Raw genomic sequence first — 27,557 nt, forward strand, 5'->3', positions numbered from 1 at the left:
CATGTTTTGAAAAATGTTTAGCCGAAATATTTGCCAAAATGTTTGTTGCTGAACATTTCCCTATATATATATGATTCTTGTTGGGGTCATGATCAAGGGATATATGTAAAAACAATGTAGTAATAAAATAAATTCAAAATAGGGTTAGAGGTTTTGGATTGAACTGATTTTTTGTGATGATGATCTCCATGATGAGAAGATCATCTTTAAAATAAAAAAAAATCAGTCCAATTTGAAACTTCTAACCCCATCAAAAGTAATTTAAAATGTGAATCGTTGGTTTTTTACCAATAATTTATAAATCACTTTTGATGGACTTAAAAGTTTCAGATTGAACTGATTTTTTGTGAGGATGATCTTCTTATCATAGAGAACATCCTCACAAAAATTCAATTAAATCCAAAACCTCTAACTCATATTTTGAACAGTCATTGTTTTTACATATGTCCCTTGATCCGCCCCCCTTCTTGTTAATCGTTCAACATTCAATTTCATAAAGCAACATTTATTTTACTGTGAATATGAAATATTAATCAATTAATTTTAGAGTTGTGCTGTGATGACACAAAGGGAGACATGATGATGTGGTGTCGTAGATGCCTTTCCGTGAGATACAAGTAAAAAGCATTTACGGTTACGCACGGTCACCACATCATTTGTGTCACCTTTGCTTTGCGTCTCCGTCTGTGTCGTTCCAGCATTGCTTGTGTCATTCCAGCATTTTCCTTAATTTTATTGATTTGTCTGTTACATAATAAGAGTGTTTGATGGACATTCTTCATCTCACATGTAATTCGCCGTTAACTTTACAACATAGCTAGGTATCATCATAGAGAGTTGGTGAATCTAATTTGGTGTGTCAGAGTCACGGACCATACCCCTCTGGCTCGATCTGATGGGAACAAGTCTTGTCTCTTGTGCGAGAGGATCGAGTTGGCATCAGCTCAGAATCTGGTGGAGGGAGGGAAGCGAACAGATATACCACGCTCAGAATCAAATGGCACACATTTCCATGTGCTTGACTCTCTTTTAATTGGGAGTCCGACTTTCAGTTTCAAGCGGACACCCCCTTCGTCACAATCATCTCATTGCTTCGTCGGACGCTGTGTCCGTCGACGTTGTACTCTATAATTTTCAGTTTTGGATGGATATATTTAAGGATCTATATCATCTGCTTCCCAATTCCCATAACTCACCTCAGCTCAGCTCAGCTCACATGATAACATAACAAGCGTCACCCACACAGAGACAGAGACAGAGACAGAGACAGAGAGGTAATGCTATGGAGACCGAAATGAGAAATGGAAGAGAAGAACCCTTAAGATATCTGATAGTTCGACCGGAAAAAGGTGGCATTATAGATGTATTTCGGTCCATAGTATCGTTCGGTGAAATATTCCTCGAGATGTCGGAGGATGATGAAGAATTTGATCTCATCATAAAGGACCACCGATGGGTGATCATCCTCTCGATAATCGTACGGAAGATCATAGGAGTAGTTGGAAAGCCTATGGAGTGGCTTGGTTATTTGTTGGAGTTCCTACTCAATCTTCTCTCACAGAATGGAGAGTTTCTTGGTTTTATCTACAATCTTCTCAGAGGTACCGCCTACAACTTACTTAATTTGTCTTTTTCGATAATTTTTTTAATAACTATTTATAGTATATGTTATATGTAGAGGATAAGTATATATATAATCGAAGCACTAATTTATTGTTTGTGATTGAATGATGATCATGGTCCATTCCAATCAATCAAACGGCTTAGATCATCTCAACATCATGATTTTTAGGGAATTTTTTTTTCTCTTAAATCAGGACCGTACAATAGACAAAGTCAAAATATCCTATGGTCATTGATAACTTACTTCAGTGCAACCGTCTATCAATATATCATATCGGATGAGATAGACCACGCCCACTTGAATTGTAAATCCAGAGTCCCGACTTTGAAGGAACCCTCTTCCTTGCAAGGCGAGTGGTATTTGTATTTATTTTATGTTGTAAAAGTTGAAGAATTCTCGACCGTTCATTTTTTGTAAATCACTTTTGATGGAGTTAGAAGTTTTGGAATGAGCTGACTTTTGATGAGGATGATCTCTTTACCATAGAGATCATCCTCACAAAAAAATCAGCTCATTCCGAACCTTTTTGCATAAATCACTTTTGATGTAGTAAGAAGTTTTGGAATGGACTGATTTTGTGCAAGGATGATCCATCACCATAAAGATCATCCTCACAAAAAAAAAATCCATGCAAAAAGACTCGGAATGGGCTGAATTTTTTGTGAGGATGATCTTTATGGTGAGGAGATCATCCTCACCAAAAATCAGCCCATTCCAAAACTTCTAACCTCATCAAAAGTGATTTACAAAAAATGAACGGTCCAGAATTCTTCAACTGGTAAACATGGGGCTAGAAGTTTGAGAATGGGCTGATTTTTTGTGATGGTGATCTCCTCACCATAGAGATCATCCTCACAAAAAAACAGTCCATTCCGAACCTTTTTACCCATATAAGACAAAACACGTTGTACCTTTATGTGTCTAGGGATGACCCCATATATATGTATGGGAGCGGTTCAGCAGTCCTAAAGTTTGTCAAACATTGTGCCAAACATTTTTCAAAACATGGGTTAGAAGTTTTGGAATGAGCTGATTTTTTGTGAGGATGATCTCTATGATGAGGAGATTATCCTCATCAAAAATCAGCTTATTCCAAAACTTCTAACCCCATCAAAAGTGATTTACAAAAATTGGATGGTCCACGATTCTTCAATTTGTATACTAGGGTTAGAAATTTCAAAATGAGCTGATTTTTGGAAAGGATGATCTCTTCACCGTAGAGATCATCCTCACAAAAAATTAGCTCATTCCGAAGCTTCTAACCCATGTTTTGAAAGGGTTCGAAGTTTCGGAATGGGCTGATTTTTTGTGAGGATGGTCTCTATGGTGCAAAGATTATCCTCACCAAAAAACATTTCATTCCAAAACTTCTAACCCTAGTTGACAAGTTGAGAATCGTGGACCGTCCGATTTTTGTAAACCACTTTTCACGGGGTTAGAAGTTTTGTAATGGGCTGATTTTTTGGTGGCATTCAGAGGTGTTGTCTAAATTTACGCACGCAAGTATACGTATCGAAACAAGTAATAAAGTGATAAGAAAGTATCGTTCTTACGGAGACTAAACACCAATCTATTGCTAATTACCAATTTATCTCAATCTAATTTTATCTAAAAAAAAGTAAAAATAGGATTTAAAACTAAACAAGAAAATAACGCAGATAATAAATTTGAAGTTTAAAATCAATGAGTGATGAAATCTAGGTTTATAATTTCCCCCAAACAATCCACTTGATTCAATTCTCCTTCCCTCTATGATAAATTAATCCACTATGATTGTCATCCAAGAACACTAAATTCTCTATAAGGCTCTTCCGATGGTCATGTAAAAATACCCTTCTAGACTAACTCCCTATATGCCTATGAGAATTAAATCAAGAAGAATTCATTAAGAATAAGTTCTCATAAGGAATGCACATGCAACCTAAGTATATTCCTATCTCAAATTAGTATATGTTAATTTTTCTAGGTTATGAACACAAAATAACTCTGCCGATATTATTAAGGTTCACCAAATCAATTCAATTAATGGCCAGTTAATCAAATCGCATTAAACATTGGATAAAATAAACAATCACATGTGGGATCATAGAAGAAAGAAAGAAAACTAATCAAATATCATGAATGGATTTCATTATAACCCTAGAATAGAAATTAGTTCATCATTGAAAGGAAAACAAAATCACAAAAGTATTCAGCCATTCTTAGAGATTACAAATATCAAGAGAAGAGATAAAGTTCAGAAAGATAAAACTCAAAAGTCGAATCTCCAGCTCTCGTCCTCCTTCTCTATCTTGTGTCTCCAAGAAAAACTCAAAACTTCTCGTCTTGGAATAAGGGTTAAACTTTCTTATTTATAGGTATGGAGTCATTAGGGTTTAATAGTCCCAAAATCCGTCTCTAATTCGGCCCCAAAATTAACGTGTAAAGCTGGAAATGTAAGCAGACCATGGCCTCCCAATATATCATGCCGCGGCTTGTATTTTTATATTTCTATTGTGCAATTCTTGAATTCCCGCTGCGGCCTCATTTTCTATCAAGCTGTGGCTTGAACACTTTTTCGGCTTGAACACTTTTTTAGCTTGTATGCTTAGCTTCTTTCTTCCGAGAGTGAACTAATTTGAGTCAGAATTTTCTCTTAAATGTTATCAAATATCCTAATGTTCCATACTGTTCCTAAATTGCAAAATAAGCATAAAAATCAAATAAAAACACATAATTACATAAAAAGTATAAAATAAACTAAACTTAACTAAAAACAACTAAAAGACTCTAAAATTAACAAAATATTATATTTAAAAGTGGTTAATTCGCATGTATAAAACCCACTCATCAAGAGGCCCTAAAGAGAACCAAACATTGTGCTAACATTTTATCAATGTATGGGTTAGAAGTTTTGGAAGATCATTATAGAGATCATCTTCACAAAAAATCAGCCCATAACGGAACTTCTAACCCCGTGAAAAGTGGTTTACAAAAATCAGACGGTCCACGATTCTTCAACTTGTAAACTAGGGTTAGAAGTTTTGGAATGAAATGTTTTTTTGGTGAGGATGATCTCTACACCATAGAGACCATCCTCACAAAAAATCTGCTCATTCCGAAACTTCTAACCCCTATTTTTAAAAATGTTTGGCACAATGTTTATCTCTCTTTAGGGCCCCCGAACGCTTCCCTATATATATATATATGGATTAGGATCCGTATACACATAAAGCTACTCATAAAGCTACAACGTGTTTTGTCTTATATGGACAAAAATATTTGGAATGAGCTGATTTTTTGTGAGGATGATCTCTATGATGAGGAGATCATCCTTGCCAAAAATCAGCCTATTATGAAACTTCTTGCCCTATGTTTTCAAGTTGAAAAATTTTAGACCGTCCAATTTTTGTAAATCAGTTTTGATGGGGTTAGAGGTTTTGGAATGTGATGATTTTTTGCAAGGATGATCCCCTCACCATAAAGATCATCCTCACAAAATATAACTTATTCCAAATCTTTTTAACCATATAAGACAAAAACGTTGTAGCTTTATGTGTCTACGGAATCCGACCCTATATATATATATATATATGGGTCCCGTTCAACACCCTACGCTTTACCCTACACTTTACCCTACGTGTTTTGTCTTACATGGGTTAGAAGTTTTGGAATGGGCTGATTTTTGGTGAGGATGATCCCCATCAAAAATGGTTTACAAAAAATGGACGGTCCACATTTTCCAACTTCTAAACATGGGGCTAGAAATTTCGGAATGAGCTGATTTTTGGTGAGGAAGATCTTCTAACTGTAGAGATCATCCTCACCAAAAATCAGCCCATTCCAAAACTTCTAACCCATGTAGGACAAAACATGTTGGGCAAATTGTTGGGTAAATGGTAGGGTGTTGAACATTTCCCTATATATATATATGTATATGGGTCTCGTTCAGCACCAAACATTTTGGCCAACATTTTAGCCAACCATTTTTGTCTTACATGGGTTAGAAGTTTTGGAATGGGCTGATTTTTGGTGAGGATGATCTCTAAGGTGAGGAGATCATCCTCACCAAAAATCAGCTCATTCCAAAACTTCTAGCCCCATGTTTACAAGTTGAAAAATCGTGGACCGTCCATTTTTTGTAAACCATTTTTGATGAGGTCAGAAGTTTTGGAATGGGCTGATTTTTGGTGATGATGATCTCCTCACCGTAGAGATCATCCTCACCAAAAATCAGCCCATTCCAAAACTTCTAACCCATGTTTTGAAAATGTTTTGCCAAAATGTTTGGTGCTGAACATTTCCCTATATATATATATATATAGAAGACCACTTTTGACCGTTAATCAGTTTGATTTTGACTCTCCAAACTGAATTTATTAGCTGGAAAAACTTAGATAAAACAAATCTTTTGGATTTGATCAAAGGTTTTGAAAATGGCCGGATACCAAATTTTCACCTTACTCCCAAATTTAAAATTAAAATTCAATGGTGAAAAATAAACTTTTTTTTTGTGTGGCAAAGTTCATAGAATTTTGTCCTCTACAACCCTGAAGCATTGGATCCACAAGGTGAGCCCAAGGACCCTTGGTAAGTTGGAATCCTTGCTTAGTAAGTCTATTTGGACTCGAGTGCAATCCTACCATTTTTTGCTAGCTAGTATAATTCCTTTGTGATGATATTTTAGAGCATATGTAATGTAACAGAAGAGCCCAACTTTGAAGCGATCAAGCCGCTTCAAAATTTTGGAGGAATCCTCTCGTAACATGACATGACTTTTTGTATTTATTTCACACACTACTTTTTGGTAATATTTGAGATTCCTCCAGAGACACCACCTGTAATCCAAAGAAGAGGGTTTTACTGCAATTTACCAAAGAATAATGATGACTGAGAGGGTAAATCATACGCGGTCTGTACACGGCTGATGTGACAAGGGCACAGAACTGCAAATCTTTTTCCTTGTGTATCCTGAAGAAAAAGTTCTATGGTTTTGTGCCCTTGCCACGTTAACCGCAGACTGCGTGTGATTTACCGCATGCATTCATCACAACTCTTTACCAAAAGCTTCAAAGTTTTTTCGGAGAGCGACTGTGCAGGACACTGTGTTAGACAATGAGATGACTTGGAGGTGTGCATGGAACCATAGATGCTTTCACTCATATCTTGAGGAAAAGCATCTCTGGTTCCATGCACACCTCCATGTCAGCTCAGTGTGGTGTCCCGCACAGTCACTTCAGCATTTTTCCAATGTTTCCTAACAATATATCTGGTACTGGCAGGGAAGGTGGTGATGCCCCATAGAGACTCTGAAACATTCATAAGCACAATTGGGCATTTAGATGGACGAGCAGACCTATACAAGGGCGATTCATTGAGAAGACTTATCAATGAGATTGGTAACGATGATGATGGAGATAGTAGCGTCCAACTCCAGATACAGGAGGACCCTTCTCTCTTGGACCTCTGCATGATGGCTTCCAAGTTGGCCTATGAGAATGACAAAGTTGTAAGGAATATCGTCCTTCATCACTGGAAGGTGACGTACCATCTCTCTCTCACTCACTCACACACACACACACCCACCCCACTTTGCATGATGCACCTCGATGCCGTTTATAATTCGAACATATTACCCCAATGTAGCAGAACAGTGCAATATAAAAAAAGGTACCAAGTAAGGTGTTCAGCTCCTATTCCATAGGAATGGTGTAGCACATTTTGATAGGAGTTTAAAACACATCGGGCTCCTAACCAAGCTGTTTTCTACATGGCACACAGCCCGATGTGTTTAGTCTCCAACCAAAACACTCCATGTCAACACCTTATGTTGTCATTGGAATGGGACACCACTATGCTGGAGTGACCACATTTCACACTGTGCTGATGTGGAGGTGTGTGCGGAACCATAGATGCTTTCCTTGAGCTAGTGACAAAGTCAAGGTTAGGAAATAATTCAGCGAAAGAAAGCTTCAAAAAAATCAACAAAAGTTGATAAAGTTAGAAAACATCAGATAAATTAAAAAATAAAAATAATTTTACTAGTAAAAAAATATGTATTTCATATACTAAATGATATAATAACACCTAAAAAATTTAAAAAGAAAAGTAATATAAATCGCCGATTAATCATGATTTTTTGAAAAAACAAAGATTTTATCAAAAACTTCTCGATTTTTTGAAAAAATTTGTGATTTAACAGAGAAATAAGGGGGGGGGGGGGGGGAAAGCAACCTAACAAAAGAGTCGTGCTGGGGTGACATTGGATTTACTGCGGTTTCTTCCATTTCTGACGTGGAGGTGTGCACATAACCGTAGATGCTGTTCCTGGCAATAGGAGTAAATACATCTACGGTTATTGCACACCTCCACGTTAGAAATTTAAAAATCGCAGTAAATCCAATGTCACTCCAGAATTAGTGCTAACAAAAACATATAATTTACATGGTTGAGGCAAAAAAAAAATGCCAAACTGACTTACTACAACCCTGCGCTGATATGGTGGTATAGTTAATTTTCTACATTTTTTTTTATCGATTTGGTTGGTTTATAGCATCTAGAAATGGTGGCCCGATCATGAGGTACTATTTTAACCATCATTGGATTGATCAGAAGACTAGAATACTGCCCATCCAAAGAAGTCATCCACTCATTGGATGGTATGGTGTATTTGAAGAAAGTCCTTCCATTTTTTTAAGTATTTATTATTAATTAACATTTTCATTTTGAATTTCGACAAAATCAGATGCATTTCGTGGATTTCATCAATGGGTGGAATGGTTAGTGGATATATTTTTCTCTTATAGCTATATATTCTTCCATTCAAAATGAAGACATCACTGAAATTGCTTTTTATAGATTTTCAAAAGGAGAGATCCACCCAAGTCTTCATCATGTGTGATAAGCCTAAAGATGCCAGATTGATCTTGATAAGCTTTAGAGGCACCGAGCCATTTGATGCAGATGATTGGAGCACAGATTTCGACTACTCTTGGTATGAGATTCCAAAACTTGGCAAAGTGCACATGGGCTTCTTGGAAGCCTTGGGCTTAGGCAGTAGAGCCAATGCTTCCACCTTCCAGAAACATCTTCAAGTTGGAAGATACAATCTCAAGAGCACACTGCTGGATTCTAAGATCACATCTTCCAACAGTATGGATCCCACTTTGGACCATACAGAATCTATTAGTCACTCTGATTCAGACAGTGAGGAGCCTATGGATGAGGAGGACTTCCTCCCAGAAATGGGAGAGAACACTGCATACTACTCTGTAAGGAGTAAGCTCAAGAGCTTGCTAGATGAGCACAAGAATGCAAAATTCATCGTAACAGGACATAGCTTAGGTGGGGCACTCGCGATATTGTTTCCAACAGTGCTGTTGTTACATGAGGAGGAGGAGATGATGCAAAGGTTGTTAGGTGTTTACACATTTGGACAGCCCAGGGTGGGAAACAGGGAGTTGGGGAGGTTCATGGAAGCCCATCTGAACCATCCAACTACAAAGTACTTCAGGTTGGTGTACTGCAACGATCTGGTGCCGAGGTTGCCTTATGATAACAAGACATTCTTGTATAAGCACTTTGGGTTGTGCCTCTACTATGACAGCATGTACAATGAAAAGGTAAGCATATACATATCCCTTCCCTTTTGTATAGAGCTTGTTTTGTGTTACTTTTATACCATAAACTTGCACGTTCCTTCTATCAGAGTATCAATATCAAATGTAGGCACTACTAAAATGGCTATTTTTCATTGGTGAAGAACTTAGTGAAAACCACGAATTTCAGATAAATCAGTTAGACAAAGCATTTCCTTGTTTAAAAATTGATAAATTTCTCTGGGAACCTATAATTGATTATGAAATTATTAATCACTAGACAATTAACCATGGATTGAACAATAATTGCAAGTGTTCTTCAATTCTTTTGACTATCTCACATAAGTCATGCACGGGTAAATTACAATCTTGTAAACATTTTCTCTTATTTTGTTTCTTTGAAGAAAGTGGAGGAGGAGCCAAACAGGAACTACTTTGGGATAAGATACCTGATATCAGAGTATCTAAATGCGGGATGGGAATTAATCAGGAGCTTAACAATGGGCTACATATATGGGGAGGAGTACAAGGAGGGGTGGTTCTCCATCTTTCTTAGGGTGCTAGGACTTGCATTCCCTGGAATTTCTGCACATTGCCCCACAGACTACGTCAACTCGGTGAGGCTAGGAAGAGAGCGAGCTCCTATGTCCTCCATCTAGAGTTTCTTCTCTGCAAACAGAGTTAGTAGTTCGTTCTTTCTAATGTCAAATCAGGAACATGGTTGTAATATTCTGCGCAGAGTAGTTATCAGACAATTGAGGTTGCATGTTCAACCCATTGCCTAAAAGGAATATGCTTTAAATGAAGTGAACAGATGATTTGCGAATGTTCAACAAAGGCTGATTACACACTCATAGTTAGAAGAAACATCCAAGTTGAAGGCCTCAATAGAGCGAGAGGAAGACTAAAAAGAACGTTAAAAGCAGATATCAACTGACTTTCAATAACAAAAGACTTGGATCTTGACAAAGTGGAGTGATTCATTTAGCCGACTCCAAAACTTTGGGATAAGAATTTATTGTTGTTCTTATTGTTGTTGTTGTTGTTGTTGTTGTTGTTAATTTATACTTACACATAGGATGAAGAAACCTAATTGAAACAATTAAGATGAAAACTATTCCTATTGGACAAAAGAAGAAAAATTGGTAGTTGATGTGGGTCTATCCCGAATAAGAAGCTATTGGTTTAATCCTACGAAAGCAGCCTTCCACGAGCAAAGTTAGAATTATCTGATGGAGGAATGCTAGCACTAGCAGGACGCTCTTGTAAGGAGCAGCAATCAGTCTCTTCCTCTTGGAGACTTGTAGCCCTTCTCGGTCAGTTTTGGGAAATATCACACTCCTATACATGTTTTCAAATTGTTGACATGCATGGTATTATCTTATAGACTAATAAAAATGATTTCAAACCTTTGATTTTTCATCCTAATAAAATAATTCATCTTCAAACCTTTTGAATAGGAAGATGCTGAGGTCACTTTGGATGGTGACAATAATGATAAGAGTCGTGCTAGAGTGACCTCAGGCTGGAATCTCATATTGCACTTCTTGACATGAAAATGAATAGGAATCATATTTGTTTTTTCACTCATATCTCGATGAAAAGCATCTATGGTTTCCGTACACTTTTATGTCAAGAAGTGCAATATAAGGTTCCAGCCCGAGGTCAATTCAGCATTATTCTAATGATAATTATGAAGCCGAAGATGTAAGAGCATTGAGGTCACTTTTCATCACTGGTTTATGAGAAAAGACCTATGTCAAAGGAGTGTCATCATCTTGAAAACATATAAACAGAAATTTCAAACATTTGCAAAAACATGGTAAAGGAGAATGTCATCCCAGCTAGAAAATATTTACAGAAGCTTGGAGAGGCCACGTGTTTTCAAGAGTGGGAGAGTTGGTGTGACGCCCTTGAATTAGCTAACCAAAATTGCACTATTTATATATTTAGTATAAAATCCTCTTTAGTTTAGTCTCTATAAAAAAGTTTACTTAATTTTTTATTTTAATATCCTGGTAACATTGATATTTCAGGCAAGGATTAAGTACTACCAAATAAATAAATGAAAATAAAATGAGGAAAAATTTAGTTATTAAGACTTTGCCAAATAAATTAAAGAGTTAAAGAAGATCATTGGGAAAAAAAATCAAGAACTATTTGTTAAAAATAAAAAATAAAAGATTTCTAAATAAATCGAAGTAATGTTATAATCCTTAGGTTAAGATTAAACTTTCCACTCCAATAATGCCTAGGTACTTTTAGAGTATTGGTTTGGGTCTTAATATTTGGTATCAAAACCAACTCATGTCTGAGTCGTGAGGAGGCAATTATGGAGAGAAAAAAAAAAATACTCTTTTTATAATATGGGATATGGAAGGGGTTCTTAAAAAAAAAAAAAAATTCATTTATAATATCTCTTCATAGTATGGGATATGGAAGGGATTTAAAAAGAAAAAGAAAAAAAAAAAAAAAGCAGACTTGCCATAGTATGAGTTGTGAAAGGGGTCCTCCACCATAGTAGGTCATCGTGGTTAGTCTGAGAGAAGGTGCTTTATAATAAAATAAAAATAGATACTTGGTACTTGGAAAGAAGGCCAAGGGGTTCGTCATTAAGTGGGCCAACGAGGGCATCTGCCTTGAAGGGTTGGGATATGTTAAGATTCTTCGATTAAGACTAAAACTCACCACTCCATTAATGCCCAGGTACTTTAGGAGTATTGGTTTTGGGCTTAACAAGTAATTGCCTAAAGCTTAAAAGCAACTTTGGTAGTAATTACCTAGAGCTTAAAGGCAAATTTTTTTGGGCAAGAAATTGAAGATGAGGGTATTTGTGTCATTTTAAGTTAGTCTCTTGAAAAGGACTGCAGTCGACACAGAGTATGTGATCATTTTGAAGACAAGCATGGGTATCTCTAGCATTAACCAAAACTTGGAGGGGTATGTCAAAAATTAGCAGTAGTTGGGTACACGCATATGATGAGGCGTATGAAAGTTAGTTAGGAACGTTAAGTTTTGAAAGACCGTTAGGCGAGATAGTGTTTGTTTGTACAAACAGTTCTTGTTTTATACTGGAGAGATAGATGGCGGGAAGCAGATCGAGCGGTCCAAATTTCAGAAGCTTTGAACCTCCAACAAACAGTCAACCAACAAATCCATTATCACCATTTAAAGATGGATTCTCAGATCAATCCTTTCTTGGAAACCCTAGTTTGCAGCAAGTTAAAGCAGAAGCCTCTTTATCAGAGCTAGGGTTTTGGTTCTCCAACAGTTGGAATCTTTCATCTTTTCTCAAGTTTCAGATAGTAAGCAGAAGAACCTTCATCATTTTTACAACATTCAGATTGTTTTTTTTTTTTTTTTTTTGAAAACTACAATGTGATGCATTTAATGTTGTATATGACTGCATTTTATGGAAAACGTTGTTGGAATTTATCCTTGATTTAATATAATTAATTTTCATGTGCTTTGCTTGATTTAAAGGTTAAGTAAGCAAGCTAAAATACTTGATTATAATATGATGTGTTTAATGTGTCTGATCTTATTCTATTTAAATCTATGTTGGATTCTCTGATTGAAGCAAATTATCCTTGATTTGAAGTTAGTTGGCTGCACTTGGCTTGATATGAAGGTTAATTAAGCACACTAAGGTAATGCGTTCTGTTCGTTTATAATGTGATGTGTTTAATATACCATGAGTGTCTTTGATTCAAAAACTTGTTGGATTCACTGATTGGAACAATTTATCCTTGATTTGAAGTTAGATTGGCTGTGCTTTGCTTTGCTTGATTGAAGGTTAAGTAAGCATAGTAAAGTGGTGTATTTGGCAGTGGAAATTCAAATTTTGATTTGAGATATTTCTCTCAAGGATGAACCAAAATGAGCTTCATTTTTTGCTAGTTGTTTAAGTGAAGTATTTCTGTAATATTGTGTTTAATTTATGCTAAGTTAGAGTATAAGCTACCTTTTAAAAAAAGTTATAGTCTAAGCTTAATTAAAATAACATTTTTTATCAGAAAATTATCTGTTGTATTATACTTATTTTTTTTATTTCTTTCTCTATTTAAAATCAATGTGTTGTCCATTCTTGTTTGATTTGTTTTAGAATAATTTTCAACTCCCAAATGAAGGAATATAAATATCTGAAGAGAATCTTGGATTCAAATTAATTACAAGAAAGTTGAAACTACTTATTTGGGTTTGAGCTAATTTGATTGACTTTGGGCTTAAACTGTAGCTCAGTTGGTTGAAAATTGCAATGCAACATTGAGGTCATTGGTTCAACTTCAATTTACCCATCCAAAAACAATAATTTTATTTGATTCCACTTCAATTTAGTTGTTTCTTCTTCTTTCTTTTTTTGAGCTCTAAAACTTTTAATTTGGTTTTTAAATAATTTTGACTTTTCGGGCTTTCTTTCAAACTTAGTGAATAGGGTGTTTCTGATTGTAGGGAATTCATTTTCAAAGGATCATGAATTCCTCCGGAAATAGAATTCCATGGAAAACTGAATTCTATCATTTGATTGCACCTAGGAAAATGTCAAAAAGAGTGCTGGTTTTTAGTTTTGGGAATGGGTTAGGTATTTGAGAGAATAACATTAGGAGTTGGGAGAACCATTTTTCTAGGGGTGAGGTGGGCAAACATTTTCTATCAAAGGTTGGAAAGTTGTTTTAGGCGGGAAATTGAATTCCAAGGAAAATGTGCCATCTTACAACTGAAACCACATTTTCCAGGGAAAGAAATTTTCCCACTCATTTTCCATGAGCTATCATATAGACTCTTCTTTTCGTTTAGATAAAACTTTATCAAACAAAGAAGGACGAGCATTGTTTCTTTCTTCTGGCTGGTCTAGAAGCTGAAATTCAAATTAAAAAGGTTTGAGAGTCAAAACTTTTTTACTTGAGTAAAAGAAGACCTGTGCATTGTTTACCAAAATACTTATAAAAGTCACTGTGAACAGAATTCAAAATATACTCCCTGCTTTTCTTGAAAGTTCATCTGCTTGAGTTTTATTATTAATAGGTTAAGAGATCAATTTCTCGGTTTTTTTTACTTCATATTGTTACTGTTTGAAATGGGTTGATGGTTAAGAAATGAACAATAGCTCGAGGTTTTATGAAACTGAACTCTAGAAGTCTTAAGATTTGTTTGCTATAGTCTTCTGAGTGTCTGTTTGTCAAGGTCTCTCATGGGCTGAAGTCCCCTTCCGCCATTGATATCTAAATAGAGTTAAACTAGGACATTTTATTAATAACTTAAAGTGGTGCAGAAGAACATGTAATGTGTGTAACCAAATTAGAACAATAATAGCTACGTGTGTGGACCTAAGAAGGCATACACTCTTCTTATTTGGGAAACAAGCCATACAAATTGTCGGATATTAATAGTTTTCATATTCTCTGAATGTTATGCACTGACTCCAGTTTAGTGTCAGAATCCCACTGAGAGATATTGTTATTGAATATAAGAAATATGCACTTGTGCTATGTCAAGATTGTATTCCTTTTTAGAATAACTACAACTTTGACCTGATGCAGCTGTCAGTATGCTTGCTTGATTCTCGTGAGCAAGATTTGGATGAATCTCAACTTCAATTCTTGAAGCAAGAATCATGATTGACGATTTGCAGAAACCACTGCTTGATCCTGATAATTTCAATAGGGAAGCAATTGATCTGGTAAGGAGTGTGAAAAAGGGAAGTTGTGATATCAATACTAAAATTTTCATCCCAAGGTTCTCAAATGTTGGTGAACAATTTGGTCAACAGGAACGCTTACCACTGGAAGAAGTTTTTGAACAGCTGAGAACATCGCGTGGAGGACTTTCATCGGAAGATGCTGAAGCCCGCTTAAAGATATTTGGCCCAAACAAGCTTGAGGAAAAGCCGGTAATCGATGCAATTCTTACGCTTGATCTTCAGTTTGTGCCTATTTCTAATCAGTGTTCAAAAGATCAAAAACCTAATTTGACTTGGAATTCAGCTGAGTTGAATTGAGCATCAATATTTCGCTCTTAACTCACAGATGATCCTGATAAATAATAAAAAAATTTCAAAATAAAACACTTGGAAAATGTCAAACAGATATCTGGTAAATTAAGAAGCTTACATTAAACTTAATGTGTTTTACACCATGTTTCATATTGTTTAAATGGACCATATAGGACCTGATCAAGCACCTAGGGTTATGAGATCTAAACCATCTAAGGTTTGTTTACAAAGATGATCCTTAACTTCTTGTCATACCCCACAATGTTTTTATACAGGAGAACAAATTCTTGACATTCCTTGGTTTTATGTGGAATCCTTTGTCGTGGGTTATGGAAGCTGCCGCAGTTATGGCGATTGCCCTTGCTAATGGTGGAGTAAGTCTCTAGAACCTTAGCATGCTTGCACATTTTTCTGTCCAGGCTTCAGATAATAATTTCCTAGTCCCAATTAGGAAATGGAATCTGATTTTGTATGTACGTACCTATCTCATAATCTATTTTAAATGATTTTTCAGGGGGAGGGTCCTGACTGGCAAGACTTTGTAGGGATCAGTTGCCTATTGGTACTTAATTCGACAATTAGTTTTATCGAGGAAAATAATGCTGGGAATGCAGCATCAGCACTTATGGCCCGTTTAGCTCCAAAAACAAAGGTGAGGATTCATTGTTCTTTTTTATGTACATTAGTGATGCTTTTGACTCGGGACAAATATAAATGTTTGAGGAAAACCTCAATAATTTACCAACAACATCTGAGGCCTTTCTGACTAGTTCTGGTGAAGGTATACTATTACACAGTTTCTATTCCCGCCTTTTTGTGTGTGTGTGTGTGTATGTTTGAATTCAGAAGTATGATCCCCTTTCCTAAACAGTAAAAAGCTTTACTCACCCTTTTTCTAATGCAGATCCTCAGAGATGGGCAATGGAAAGAGCAAGATGCAGCAATTCTAGTACCAGGAGATATAATTAGCATAAAGCTTGGTGATATCATCCCTGCAGATGCTCGCTTGCTTGAAGGAGATCCCCTAAGAATTGATCAGGCAAATGCTTCGATCAGGAAGATTAATATAAAATTAGCTGTTTAATGAAATTCTATTGAAATTTAAACAATCCATCTCATGGTATTATTATTTGATTTTAATGCAGTCAGCTCTTACTGGAGAATCTCTTCCTGTCACAAAGAAGACAGGAGATGAAGTATTTTCTGGTTCAACATGTAAGCTTGGAGAGATTGAAGCTGTTGTGATAGCCACTGGGGCTTATTCCTTCTTTGGAAAAGCAGCACATTTAGTTGACTCCACTGAAGTTATTGGACATTTCCAGAAGGTGATCATAAGAATATCGTCAATTCTAACTCTAGAAGGGTCTTGTTAAAACTAAAGTATGCCCTTGATATTTTTCAGAAAGCAACAGAAAATGTTAAAATGAAATAAATACCCTTGAAATTACTCTAAATGGAAGCCTCAAAGAGATGCCCTTTCATCATCATGAGTCATCTTGATTTGTCCCATCTTAAGGGAGTCAATTTGTTCAGATTACGTATGTGTTATTCATGTCCACAACTGATATATTTTGCTGAGTTTTGTATACTTTGCAATATATCAGTGTATACATGAGTTGGTGAGTGGTTCTCTGTGTGTGCATGTGTGAGTACATATTCAATCTCAGAGCATGCCATATGACCAGTATTATATTTTTCTACAGGTCCTTACTTCCATTGGAAACTTCTGCATTTGCTCCATAGCTGTGGGAATGATTCTCGAAATCATTGTCATGTTCTCCATTCAGTTGCGTACGTACAGGAAAGGAATCGATAACCTTCTTGTTCTACTAATAGGAGGAATTCCCATAGCTATGCCGACTGTATTATCGGTTACACTTGCAATTGGTTCTCATCGCCTCTCGCAACAGGTATACCTTTCAATAGTTGCACTTTTTTTGCATGGCTCAACCAACATGTACTCCCTTCTCCAAACCAATCCATCTTCCACTTAACCTACTTGCAAGGCAGTGGCATGGATCCGGAAACACCACAGAGAGATCTAAGACCGCATTGAATGATCCTAAGACATCCATAAACTATTTTTTGAGCAATCGATTAAATGGTATATCAGAAAGAAAGTCCATTAATTTGGTAGTTAGGATCATCCAATGCAGGCTGATTATGGGCCATGAGAAATATAAATGATTCTCCATGTATTGAATGGTCAGTCCCCTGTTGTCTTGGCACAATTTAGATGGCTGATGGGAAGCAAAAAGATGGAAGAAAAAAAATTCCACACCCTGATGCACTAGCCCCAACAAGCTTCAAATAATCAATGTTTTGTTTATTGTGCACTTACATTTTAATCTTTATTATCTCAAAGGGTGCTATTACTAAACGAATGACTGCGATCGAAGAAATGGCTGGAATGGATGTTCTCTGCAGTGACAAAACAGGAACCCTTACCCTGAATCGCCTCTCTGTTGATCGAAACCTTATTGAGGTAAAAGAGCTAATTTTCAGAAGGTCTCCATTCCTCAAGTAAATAAACAAATAAAGAATTTGTGCTATCTACAAATTGTGTTAAAAATTTGTAGATTGATTTTAGTCCCTCGTGACTCATTTGGGCAATATTAATCCTGGTATATGGTACAGAAACTTCACTACTTAATAGGGAACATTTTCAACTGCTATAACTTTAGCAGACCCAAACCATTTAACATATTCAGAGATTAGGTTTACTGATCTAATTAGCTATAGGTAACATGATTTGAAAATTGCTTGGAAAGTTAATGATTGTGAATTGATGACCGTTTACCATCATGTTGAAGGTTCACTCCCTACTTGCAGAGTTATTCATTAGTTGGATATCTTACTTCAAATCAGAGATGCTTGTCTGTAAAAAATGGGGTCATATATGATATATCTCATCCACAGAACATTCAGCCCTGCTGCACTGTAGTTACTGAATGAGAGATCTCTCTTCTGAAATTATTCATTTAGAACACCCCATCTTGAAGATGGTTTGCTAATTTTTATATTAATGCACACCACTGGTTGGTCTCTGTTGGTTTCACTCAACTGGATTTGCATATCTTAGTTCCAGATTTTTATGGCCATTTTAGAAACTTGTTGCATTCCAGATAGGAAACGTCCCAATATTTATATTCATCAATCTGTCCTTATTAGTTTAACAAAGGAAAGGATGTCCATTGTAGGTTTTTAGTACGGACATGGACAAAGACACTATTGTCTTGCTTGCAGCTAGAGCTTCAAGACTTGAGAATCAAGATGCCATTGACACAGCCATCATCAACATGCTTGCTGATCCGAAGGAGGTAAAAAAAGAAAAAATATAAAGAAATCATGACAAGTGCAGAGTTTCTTTCTTCCATAATTTTGCTTTGTTTTAAATTTTATGCAAACATAAAAAATGTAAACCAGCTTTTTTTTACAGGCACGGGCAAACATCACAGAAGTGCATTTTCTACCCTTCAATCCAATAGACAAGCGGACTGCAATTACATACATCAATTCTGATGGTAACTGGCATAGGGCTAGCAAAGGAGCTCCTGAACAGGTATCAGCACATTTAAATGGAATTAACCATACACTATACTTTTCCAGTCTGTTTGAAGTTGGAAAATATTAATGGTAATATATATTGTCAAGGATTATAATTGTTGATTGTTTTTTTTTCTAAAACATCTTGATGAAATAATATTCTATATTAGTAGAAGAGATGTAGAACTTATAAGATTACATGAAAGGGATGGAATAACAGACTACCAAAGAGGATTTAATAGCAGAATACCAAAGAGCATTTAAAGACCCCTTCTAGCTGAGGAATCAGTGATCTCATTCACATCACCAAAGTTGGCAGGCCTAACCAAGGAAACAATGAATTGGTTGATAAAAGCAAGATTTCATTCTGTTACACTTCCCAACATGAGCAAGTCATTGCCAACAATTGGCTGGTTTGACATTCTTCAAGGAAATTCCAATCCCTTCCAACAATGTTCAAGATTCTGCCTTATTAGAGCCCTCAATGCTGATCTATCTAGGAAAATACTTTTTAGTACCTTCCATTATTGTCTCAAAGCTGATTCTCCCATACAAGATGACTTTTTGACACTGTTGAAATTAGGATTTGTGTTCCAACCAGTGGTGACTTCAATGATCATTAGGCTTCAGTCATTGATCACTATGTTTGACCATTTACTCTCAGTTCATAATTCTCCATCATCATCATTATCATCAAAACCTTAACCCAAAGAATTGGAGTCAGCTGAACGAATCTTGTTCCTCCATTCATTCAGTCCTATCTTGAGCCACATCTTCTATCATTGAAAGTATGTTCATATATGCTGTCACTACCCCAATCAACGTTCTTTTGTGTCTTCCTCTTGCTCTTTTAGAACCTTTAACTTGTGTATTCCTTCTAACTGGGGCTGCAATCAACCTTTGTTGAATGTTTGCAAACCATCTAAATCAACTTTCTCTTAGTTTATCTCCTATTGGAGCTACAACTATATTTACTCAAATGCGTCCATTTCTAACTATATGTGATGTAGATTTGATTCCTTGACAATTTCTTGGCAAGGGTCATAGAATGTGTCCAGATCCTATATTTGTTTCTTTTCAAAAAATCCCTCCAAGAAACAAAAGGAAAGACTATTTCCAATTTAATATGTGCTTATCAAAGCTATATACTTATAACTAATTTATAAACCCATTGCCTATGTGGAATTTATTTACTAGTTATTCCCTAGTTGATTGATTGCATGCTCAAGAAATTATACTAAAGCTCCAATATTTATTATTTTAAAACTCAGATTCTAAATCTATGCCAAGATAAACAAGAGATCGCTGGCAAAGTTCATGCCATCATCGACAAGTTTGCTGAAAGAGGATTGCGCTCTCTCGGTGTTGCTTATCAGGTACAGCAAAGAGATTTGGATTTATTTCTTTTTCTTCTTTACTCACTTTTGGTTGGTAAGCTAGGTTAAACAAACAACCTCCTGAGTCCTGACTGAGGTGCATTACATTATAATCTATATAATCACCTAGAGAATTTTGGATACTTGGTTTATTATATGAAGTAGCAGGTTTCAAGTGAAGCAAGTGTTTAGTGTGTGAACTGTGGACTATTGGTTATACAAAGACTTAACATAAATGGGATAAAAGATAAAAATCATAATTTGAGCATCTGTTTTGATCTCAAATCATTTAATGTTGGTATTACTGACATTTTTCTCGACTTATTATAACTATACTTTCAGGCAGTTCCCGAGAAATCCAAGGAGAGTTCTGGAGGTCCTTGGACATTTTGTGGGTTGTTACCATTGTTTGATCCACCTAGACATGACAGTGCAGAGACCATTCGCAGAGCACTTAACCTTGGGGTTTGTGTAAAGATGATTACAGGTTTGAGTTGAGGTTCATTAGATCATATCATGCTGAAAGCTTTCAAATAATTAATTCTTATCATCATCAGCAGAAGCACAGCCTTATCCCCAATATTTGGGTTGGTTGAATGAACCCTGTTCCCCCATTCAATTTTACGTAAAGCAATGTCTTCAATTAATTTAAGTGTCTTCTTCATCAACATCAAAGTTTAATTGCTAATTCTAGTTCCTCTATACTGTAGTAGGCAATTATTTGTTAAGCAAAGAAGAAGAAGAAGGTCTACTTAAATATTATCCTGATCACTATAATCAATTGGGTTGTTTTCATGTAAATACCCAGTAGCAACCTAATAAATATACTGATTCAATGGGAATTTGTTTACTTGTTGCTTTCTTTTTTGCATTTCCTAATTTTGGAAAAGATGGTTTCAGATGATTTTGGGAAATCTATTTGATCATTGTATTTGCAAGAATATCTGGAGTGTTTTAAAAAAAACTCCTTTGCTAAAGCTCAAATTGTCCTAGATGTTTTATGTTTGTATTTTTTCTTTTCCTTTCCTGTGACCAATTACCATTTTCAAACGCACTTCATGCATGCACATGTGAACAGTACACGACTACTTGTTTCTCCGATAGTTTGTACTTTTTTTCCTTTTTTGCTAGGCAGGCAAGGGTTAGTGGTCAGCACAGGGTGAAATTCAACTGGTTGCTAAACAACATTTTAATCTTTCACGCTCAATACACATAAAAGTTGTATGTCTTCCTGAAACATATCAGGGAAACTTGACAGTGCTTCTGATCAACTCTGAAATATCTGCTGCTGCAAGTGGATTCAGATCCATCGTGGAGTTCACTTTTCATGAAACATCATCTCATGATCATTCTTAAAAACTTGGGGCATCTCATGGTCAAAATATAAAAATTAATTGGAAGTTCTTCCTTGTGCTTACATAGGTGATCAGTTGTCAATTGCAAAGGAAACAGGCCGACGTCTTGGCATGGGAACAAACATGTATCCTGCTTCATCATTGCTTGGTCGTAACAGAGAGGAAACAGAAGTTCTTCCTGTGGAAGAGCTCATTGAAAAGGCAGATGGGTTTGCTGGTGTATTCCCTGGTATTTGAATCCCCTGTACTAGTTTCTTTTGAAATTTTACTTTTATAAATTTATCCATGTTGATAGCGTCAGATTTAGTTTTTATTTTCTTTTTAACTTTGATATATACAAATTCCATTAAAAACATGGTACATAAATATATATTAAATAAAAAGATTTCAAGAAGAGTAAACAGTCCCCAACCAACAAAGATAACTTCCGTGTCCCATATCTTGCCAGAATGTCTGCCACCTCTTTTTATATCTCCCGAGTTGGTCAATATAAACATCTATAAATTGACGACCCTAAAATTTATTTGATGATGAACACAATTGCCAAAGGTTCAGTCCCTTTTTCATCACTCCCTTATAATGTCAAGTGGCTCCCACCATTTATGGAATTGATGAAGTTCTCCAATACCCTCTAGGCTCCAGAACTACCTAGCTTTCTCCTTATGGAGTCCTCATTGCAAAATGTGTTGGAATTAGCATTTCTGGTTTTTATCACCCCTTATGATTTTCAGAACTAACATTAATCCCAAATGGGACTGTTTTACAATTGACCTACAGAAAATGTTTAGCTTTAGAGGTTCAACCAAAGGTTTCTCTCGTTTTAGATTTTAGCTTACAGTGATCACTTAAAATTACATCCAAGTCTCAGAAATTTCTCCTCATGGACTCCCATGGAATTCTTTTGCAAAACAACCATTTCATATTGAAGGTTTTAATCATGTCAGCAATTTTTCTTATCCAACTTATGGTAATAGTTGAAGCACATTTCAAATTTAAATTCAGATGTTTAACACTCCTGGTACTGGTCTGCATTGGCCAGTAATTGCTGGATATGTAAATGGAATGGAAACAAAATTGCTTCTATATGTGGAGCACAATGGCTTGTTTCGCCGATCCTATCACATTTTTTATTCTTCTCTATAATGGTGATGCAATATTTTCAGAACACAAGTACGAGATCGTGAAAATCCTACAAGAGAAGAAGCACATTTGTGGAATGACTGGAGATGGTGTAAATGATGCACCTGCTTTGAAGAAAGCAGATATTGGAATCGCAGTATCTGATGCTACAGATGCTGCACGGAGTGCCGCTGATATAGTCTTAACAGAGCCTGGCTTAAGTGTCATTGTTAGCGCAGTCTTGACAAGCCGGGCCATATTCCAGAGAATGAAGAATTATATGGTTGAGTATCATTCTGTTATCCCAAGGAAAATATTGATATTAATAATAGTACAACACGACAGTGCCTTAGCCCATGGTGATGCAGTTGGCACTGGCTAAGAATTCAAACAGACCAACCTAGGATGTATTCTAGGCTAACCAAAATGTAAGCCTGATTATATAATATAAGCATCAGATGTGGTTGGATGGTTATTGGCCGATTTGTTGTTCGGCAGATATTTTAGGTCTATCCATTGTTTTGATAGCTCAGATTGGTTTGCATGTGTCCCTTATAGAACCTATCGTATGACACATACAATACCGTAATAGCATCTCACGGTCATTTGATTTGTTTAATATTTCTGGTTTTCATAATGCTTTAATAACTATATTGTTCACCCATGTGAATCTGCAGATTTATGCTGTATCCATAACAATAAGGATTGTGGTAAGCTTGGTTTAAGTTTTTAATATTTTCTTTGGTTATATTATATGTTGCATTTCTTAATTTTTGTAATCAATAATTCACTATGTCGTTTTGCAGCTTGGTTTTATGCTCCTTTCATTGATCTGGGAATATGATTTCCCACCTTTCATGGTTCTAATAATAGCAATATTAAATGATGGTAATGTTTCTTCCTGTTTTCATCTTCTTTTTTTTTCCGTGCAGAAAATATTGATACCTTGAGGATAATGGACGTGATTAGTTCTGCACGAATTGGCTTGCTAAATACAAGGATCTGTTTGTGCATTGCTACTTGTCTACACTACGCAATTAGTAAATTAGATGATAGATTTGCTCATGGGGATCAGAGATCCTATTTCATGATCTGTTTTCTGTTTACATATCTTTCCTCTGATCATCTCAAAATGAATTTTTCACCTGTGGATTATAAGGATAATTACAGTCAATTGTTGTAATTTTTATATCAATTCTTAGAATTGGATTACATCCCCATCATTAAGGCCTTATCCTAAAATTTGAAGTCAGCTGAATGAGTCTCGTTCTTCTGTTCAGTTTTGTCTAAAGTCACATCTTTTGCTAATCCAATTGTGTTCATATCTGCACTCGCTACCTTAATCTGTGTTCTTTTTTTTTTTCGTCTCTTTTGAAACCTCCAACTTGTACATTCCTTCTAAGTGTGGCTGCAATTGGCCTTTGTTGCACGTGAGCAAGCCATCTCAATTAACTGTCTCTTAGCTTGGTTAATTCAATTGTGTTCATATCTGCACTCACTACCTCAATCTGCATTCTTTTTTTCTATCTCATTAGAACCTCCAACTTGTACAATTCTTCTAAGTGGGGCTGCAATTGGCCTTTGTTGCATGTGAGCAAGCCAACCGACTTTCTCTTAAGTTTTCATCTATGAGGGCTACTCTACACTTTCATGAATGTATTAATTTCTAATTTTTATCCTTTTTAATGTTTCCACTCACCCATCCGAGCATTTTTCATCTCTTCTATGCTCAATTTGTGAACATCTTTCTTGATTGCCCAACATTTAGCTCCATAAAGCATAGCTGGTCTTACTGCTCTCTTATATATTTTCTAGAAATTTAAAGTTTTGATTCAAAAACACTGTTGAAACTTACTCATTCTCTTGGAAAGAACAATCCTGTCTTCGACAAGCTACTTTTGAATTGGAAATCTCTCGAGTTAGGAATATTACCCCTTGTTCCTCAACTTTCTCTCAAGTCTTCTAGGGTATTGAAGCCTCACTTTCAAACCTTTTTATGCTTGCTTCCAAACAGGGACCATCATGACTATTTCTAAAGATCGCGTAAAGCCATCTCCAAAACCAGACAGTTGGAAGCTCAATGAGATCTTTGCAACTGGCATCGTCATAGGGACCTATCTTGCATTGGTTACTGTATTGTTTTACTGGGCCATAGAAAAGACCACTTTCTTTGAGGTATCCCATTAATGAACTTGGTTTCTTGATTTTGTTTTCAGACAGATTTAGAAGGGGAAAAGTCATCCACTTCCTATCTTCTACTGATCAATGTGCCTATTAACTCTACCTTTTTGTTACAGACTATCTTCCATGTGAGGTCCCTAAGCAGCAACAGTGAGGAGATATCATCAGCTATATATCTGCAAGTTAGCATCATCAGCCAGGCTCTCATATTTGTTACTCGCAGTCAAAGTTGGTCATTTCTGGAGAGGCCCGGAACTACCTTGATGTGTGCATTTGTGTTGGCTCAACTGGTAAATAGTTAGGACAACTAGATTCAAATCATGTGAAAATGTGTGTGTTCTAAATTGTTCCTTCTTGGATTATAAGGGCTTGTCTGTTGATTTTCTTCAACAACAGAGCCTGGAAGAGACAGATGAGCCAAAACTATGGTTCAACCTTCTAAAGAAATATACCAAATTGAGTGTACTGCTTGTTCTCAAGTACATGTATTGCATGGGTTCTAGAGTGTCCAAAATCCTTGAAAATTTTGTAAATATGATGGCCCAAATCTTTGATATGTATCTGGACAAGGGCAAAAAAAATTTGGATAAGTGACGTGGGCATGTTATGTTACCAGAAGGTAACAACTTAGCTAAGTTGGTGAAGGCATGTGGAGTGTTGATCCCACGGCCCAGGTTCAAATCTTGTTAAACCCACTTTCACGTTGAGTACTAACCATCTTGCTTGCCTAGCACAAATATATATATACAACAATAAGCTCAGTCTAGTATATCAGGGACTATATATTTTCTATTTGTAGTCCCTTGTTTGCACTTGATCAGCAACTGCGAAGACACTATTTTACTCGTCAATCAAGTTTGCCTTTGTCTTGGATTGTAGGTGGCTACCTTGATTTCAGTATATGCACATATAAGCTTTGCTTCAATTTGTGGTATTGGGTGGGGCTGGGCTGGTGTCATTTGGATCTACAATGTGATCTTCTACATTCCTCTCGATATTATCAAATTCACTGTTCGTTATGCTCTCAGTGGAGAAGCCTGGAATCTATTATTCGATAGAAAGGTCAGTGTAGAGATTCATGGGGTTTTTTTTTTTTTGGTGCATGTGTGTCCGTGCATGCATAGCTTGCATGTGCATGTGGTTTTTATCAGCATTGAGTGTAATAAGCCCTAGCTTGCAATAATCCTTGACTTCTTTACCTATGGGTTTCAACAGACTGCTTTTACATCAAAGAAAGACTATGGGAAGGAAGACAGGGAAGCTAAGAGGATACTTTCTCAAAGAACAATTGAAGGGTTAATCCCCTCAGAGTTAGAAACCAATGTGAGGCGTTCTTCCCTGATTGCTGAACAGGCCTGGCGACGTGCCGAAATAACCAGGTATCAGAGTCTTTTCGTTCATTTTCTATCCATGGTTATCCCATCTCCTTGGGGGGGGGGGGGTTGTCTCCGATTTAATCTCTCCAAAGTAATTTGTGGCTAATTGACAATTTGAGGCAAAATGATCAGTCACTGCATATTATTGAGACACCTCTGAACTTTGCAGGCTGGGAGAGTTGCACACACTACGCGGACATGTAGAATCGGTAGTGAGACTGAAGAATTTGGGCATAAGCACAATCCAAGGAGCTCATACAGTATGAAACCATGAAATGAACATTGTATCAGCTTTCTGAAGTAGTTCGTCATGTTTTGCTTCATAAGCTTTGCAATTTTGCATTGAAGGCAGATTTCCCAAAATCAGATCCTTTGGACAATGTTTTTATAGAGTTATGGTGATGATGGTGTTCGGCAAGTTAAGGCAATTATCCTCAATGACATCCATGAGAATGATGTTTCCAGTTATGATAATCATGCCTCTTGATTCTTTTTAACTCCTAAGGTTGCAAAAGCACAGGAAAAGGGGTATTTTCCTGACACTAAATGCATGCCGTTTCTATTTCTGTTTAGTATTTATTATGTTATTTTGTTATAAAGGAGATGACATCTATTATTAGCATTGGAATTCCTTTTCATTTAACTATAATAGTTGGACTGTTTTAGAAGTAATACATAAATATCCGAACTAAGTGGAAGAAAATTCTCTCTAATCTCTATTGTGGTTTTGGTGTGCTTAGGATTGTCATAGTTCATACATTAAATGAAAAAATTATAGGCCTTGTATGGAAGAGTCGTATAATTTGACTCCCCCCCCCCCCTCTCCCTCTGATACACGCCCCCTACGCCCTCATCACAGAACCATAGATCATTTACCTCAAGATACACAAGAAAAAATTTTATGATTCTGCGTATCCCGAGGTAGATGATCTATGGTTCTGTGATGAGGGCATGTGTCAGAGGGGGTGTCAGAAAATCAATATTCTATTTGGAATGCTATGCATTGAGAGAAAGTACTTCTTTAGAAGCATAAACATGCTGTTGTGCAAATTTTTGTTTGGCAACCATGATTAAGAAATACTTTATCTGTCAATCCAAACATGGTGGAGAGAAATTGAGTTTCTCCTCTTCTCTTCCCTTCCCTTCTCGTCTCTCAATCCAAACACAGCGTAGGGTGAAGAAGCGGCGATTGTCATTTGATAAGGTGGGGTTGAATACCCCTTCATTTGCACAACAATCCCGAATGCTTGGTTGTAGTCTCAAACAATTTTCAATTTCATACGATTTTTCTGATTTCAAAGCACTTCTATCAAATTTGAGGGATATATAGAAAAGCTGTGTCAGTCATAAGACTAAGCATTTAATTTATTTTTCATTTCCCTCTCTTATAAACTTTGAATTAGATAGATTT

The 27,557-nt window shown here is 36.2% G+C and overlaps 2 protein-coding genes across 3 annotated transcripts; both read left to right on the forward strand.

The window, feature by feature from the left end:
* Positions 1-677: 677 nt before the first annotated feature.
* On the forward strand, positions 678-10,369 carry LOC147397769 (triacylglycerol lipase OBL1-like). Its single transcript, XM_086449686.1, has 5 exons — positions 678-1,601; positions 6,886-7,142; positions 8,349-8,382; positions 8,462-9,225; positions 9,606-10,369. Exons 1-5 carry the CDS (start codon positions 1,283-1,285, stop codon positions 9,858-9,860), a joined length of 1,629 nt encoding a protein of 542 aa, XP_086305812.1. The 5' UTR covers positions 678-1,282; the 3' UTR covers positions 9,861-10,369.
* A 1,939-nt stretch (positions 10,370-12,308) lies between these two features.
* LOC147397770 (ATPase 10, plasma membrane-type-like) lies at positions 12,309-26,859 on the forward strand. 2 transcript variants are annotated; one of them, XM_086449688.1, is made up of 22 exons: positions 12,309-12,506; positions 14,742-14,881; positions 14,972-15,091; positions 15,469-15,567; positions 15,708-15,845; positions 16,098-16,232; positions 16,339-16,518; positions 16,897-17,103; positions 17,559-17,678; positions 18,394-18,513; positions 18,633-18,755; positions 20,011-20,115; positions 20,458-20,602; positions 21,538-21,699; positions 22,634-22,872; positions 23,267-23,299; positions 23,396-23,477; positions 24,604-24,764; positions 24,887-25,060; positions 25,650-25,832; positions 25,986-26,149; positions 26,316-26,859. In XM_086449688.1, the coding sequence occupies exons 2-22, from the start codon at positions 14,816-14,818 to the stop codon at positions 26,410-26,412; spliced, it is 2,853 nt and encodes a 950-aa protein (XP_086305814.1). In that variant the 5' UTR covers positions 12,309-12,506; positions 14,742-14,815; the 3' UTR covers positions 26,413-26,859. The 2 variants fall into 2 exon arrangements, with proteins under 2 accessions (XP_086305814.1, XP_086305813.1); XM_086449687.1 differs by lacking the exon at positions 12,309-12,506 and adding an exon at positions 12,770-12,851.
* Positions 26,860-27,557: the final 698 nt, after the last annotated feature.

Source organism: Akebia trifoliata, chromosome 8 (assembly GCF_017979445.1).
Source record: "Akebia trifoliata isolate Shusen 1 chromosome 8, ASM1797944v1, whole genome shotgun sequence".
NCBI classification, from domain to species: domain Eukaryota; kingdom Viridiplantae; phylum Streptophyta; class Magnoliopsida; order Ranunculales; family Lardizabalaceae; genus Akebia; species Akebia trifoliata.

Bases quoted from the DNA above. Each gene is read 5' to 3' on its own strand.
- LOC147397769 (XM_086449686.1), top strand. From the start codon at position 1,283: ATGGAGACCGAAATGAGAAATGGAAGAGAAGAACCCTTAAGATATCTG. The intron at 1,602-6,885 runs GTACCGCCTACA...TGGTACTGGCAG, and splicing joins TATCTACAATCTTCTCAGAG to GGAAGGTGGTGATGCCCCAT. The intron at 9,226-9,605 runs GTAAGCATATAC...GTTTCTTTGAAG, and splicing joins ACAGCATGTACAATGAAAAG to AAAGTGGAGGAGGAGCCAAA.
- LOC147397770 (XM_086449688.1), top strand. From the start codon at position 14,816: ATGATTGACGATTTGCAGAAACCACTGCTTGATCCTGATAATTTCAAT. The intron at 14,882-14,971 runs GTAAGGAGTGTG...TTTGGTCAACAG, and splicing joins ATAGGGAAGCAATTGATCTG to GAACGCTTACCACTGGAAGA. The intron at 17,104-17,558 runs GTATACCTTTCA...ATTATCTCAAAG, and splicing joins CTCATCGCCTCTCGCAACAG to GGTGCTATTACTAAACGAAT.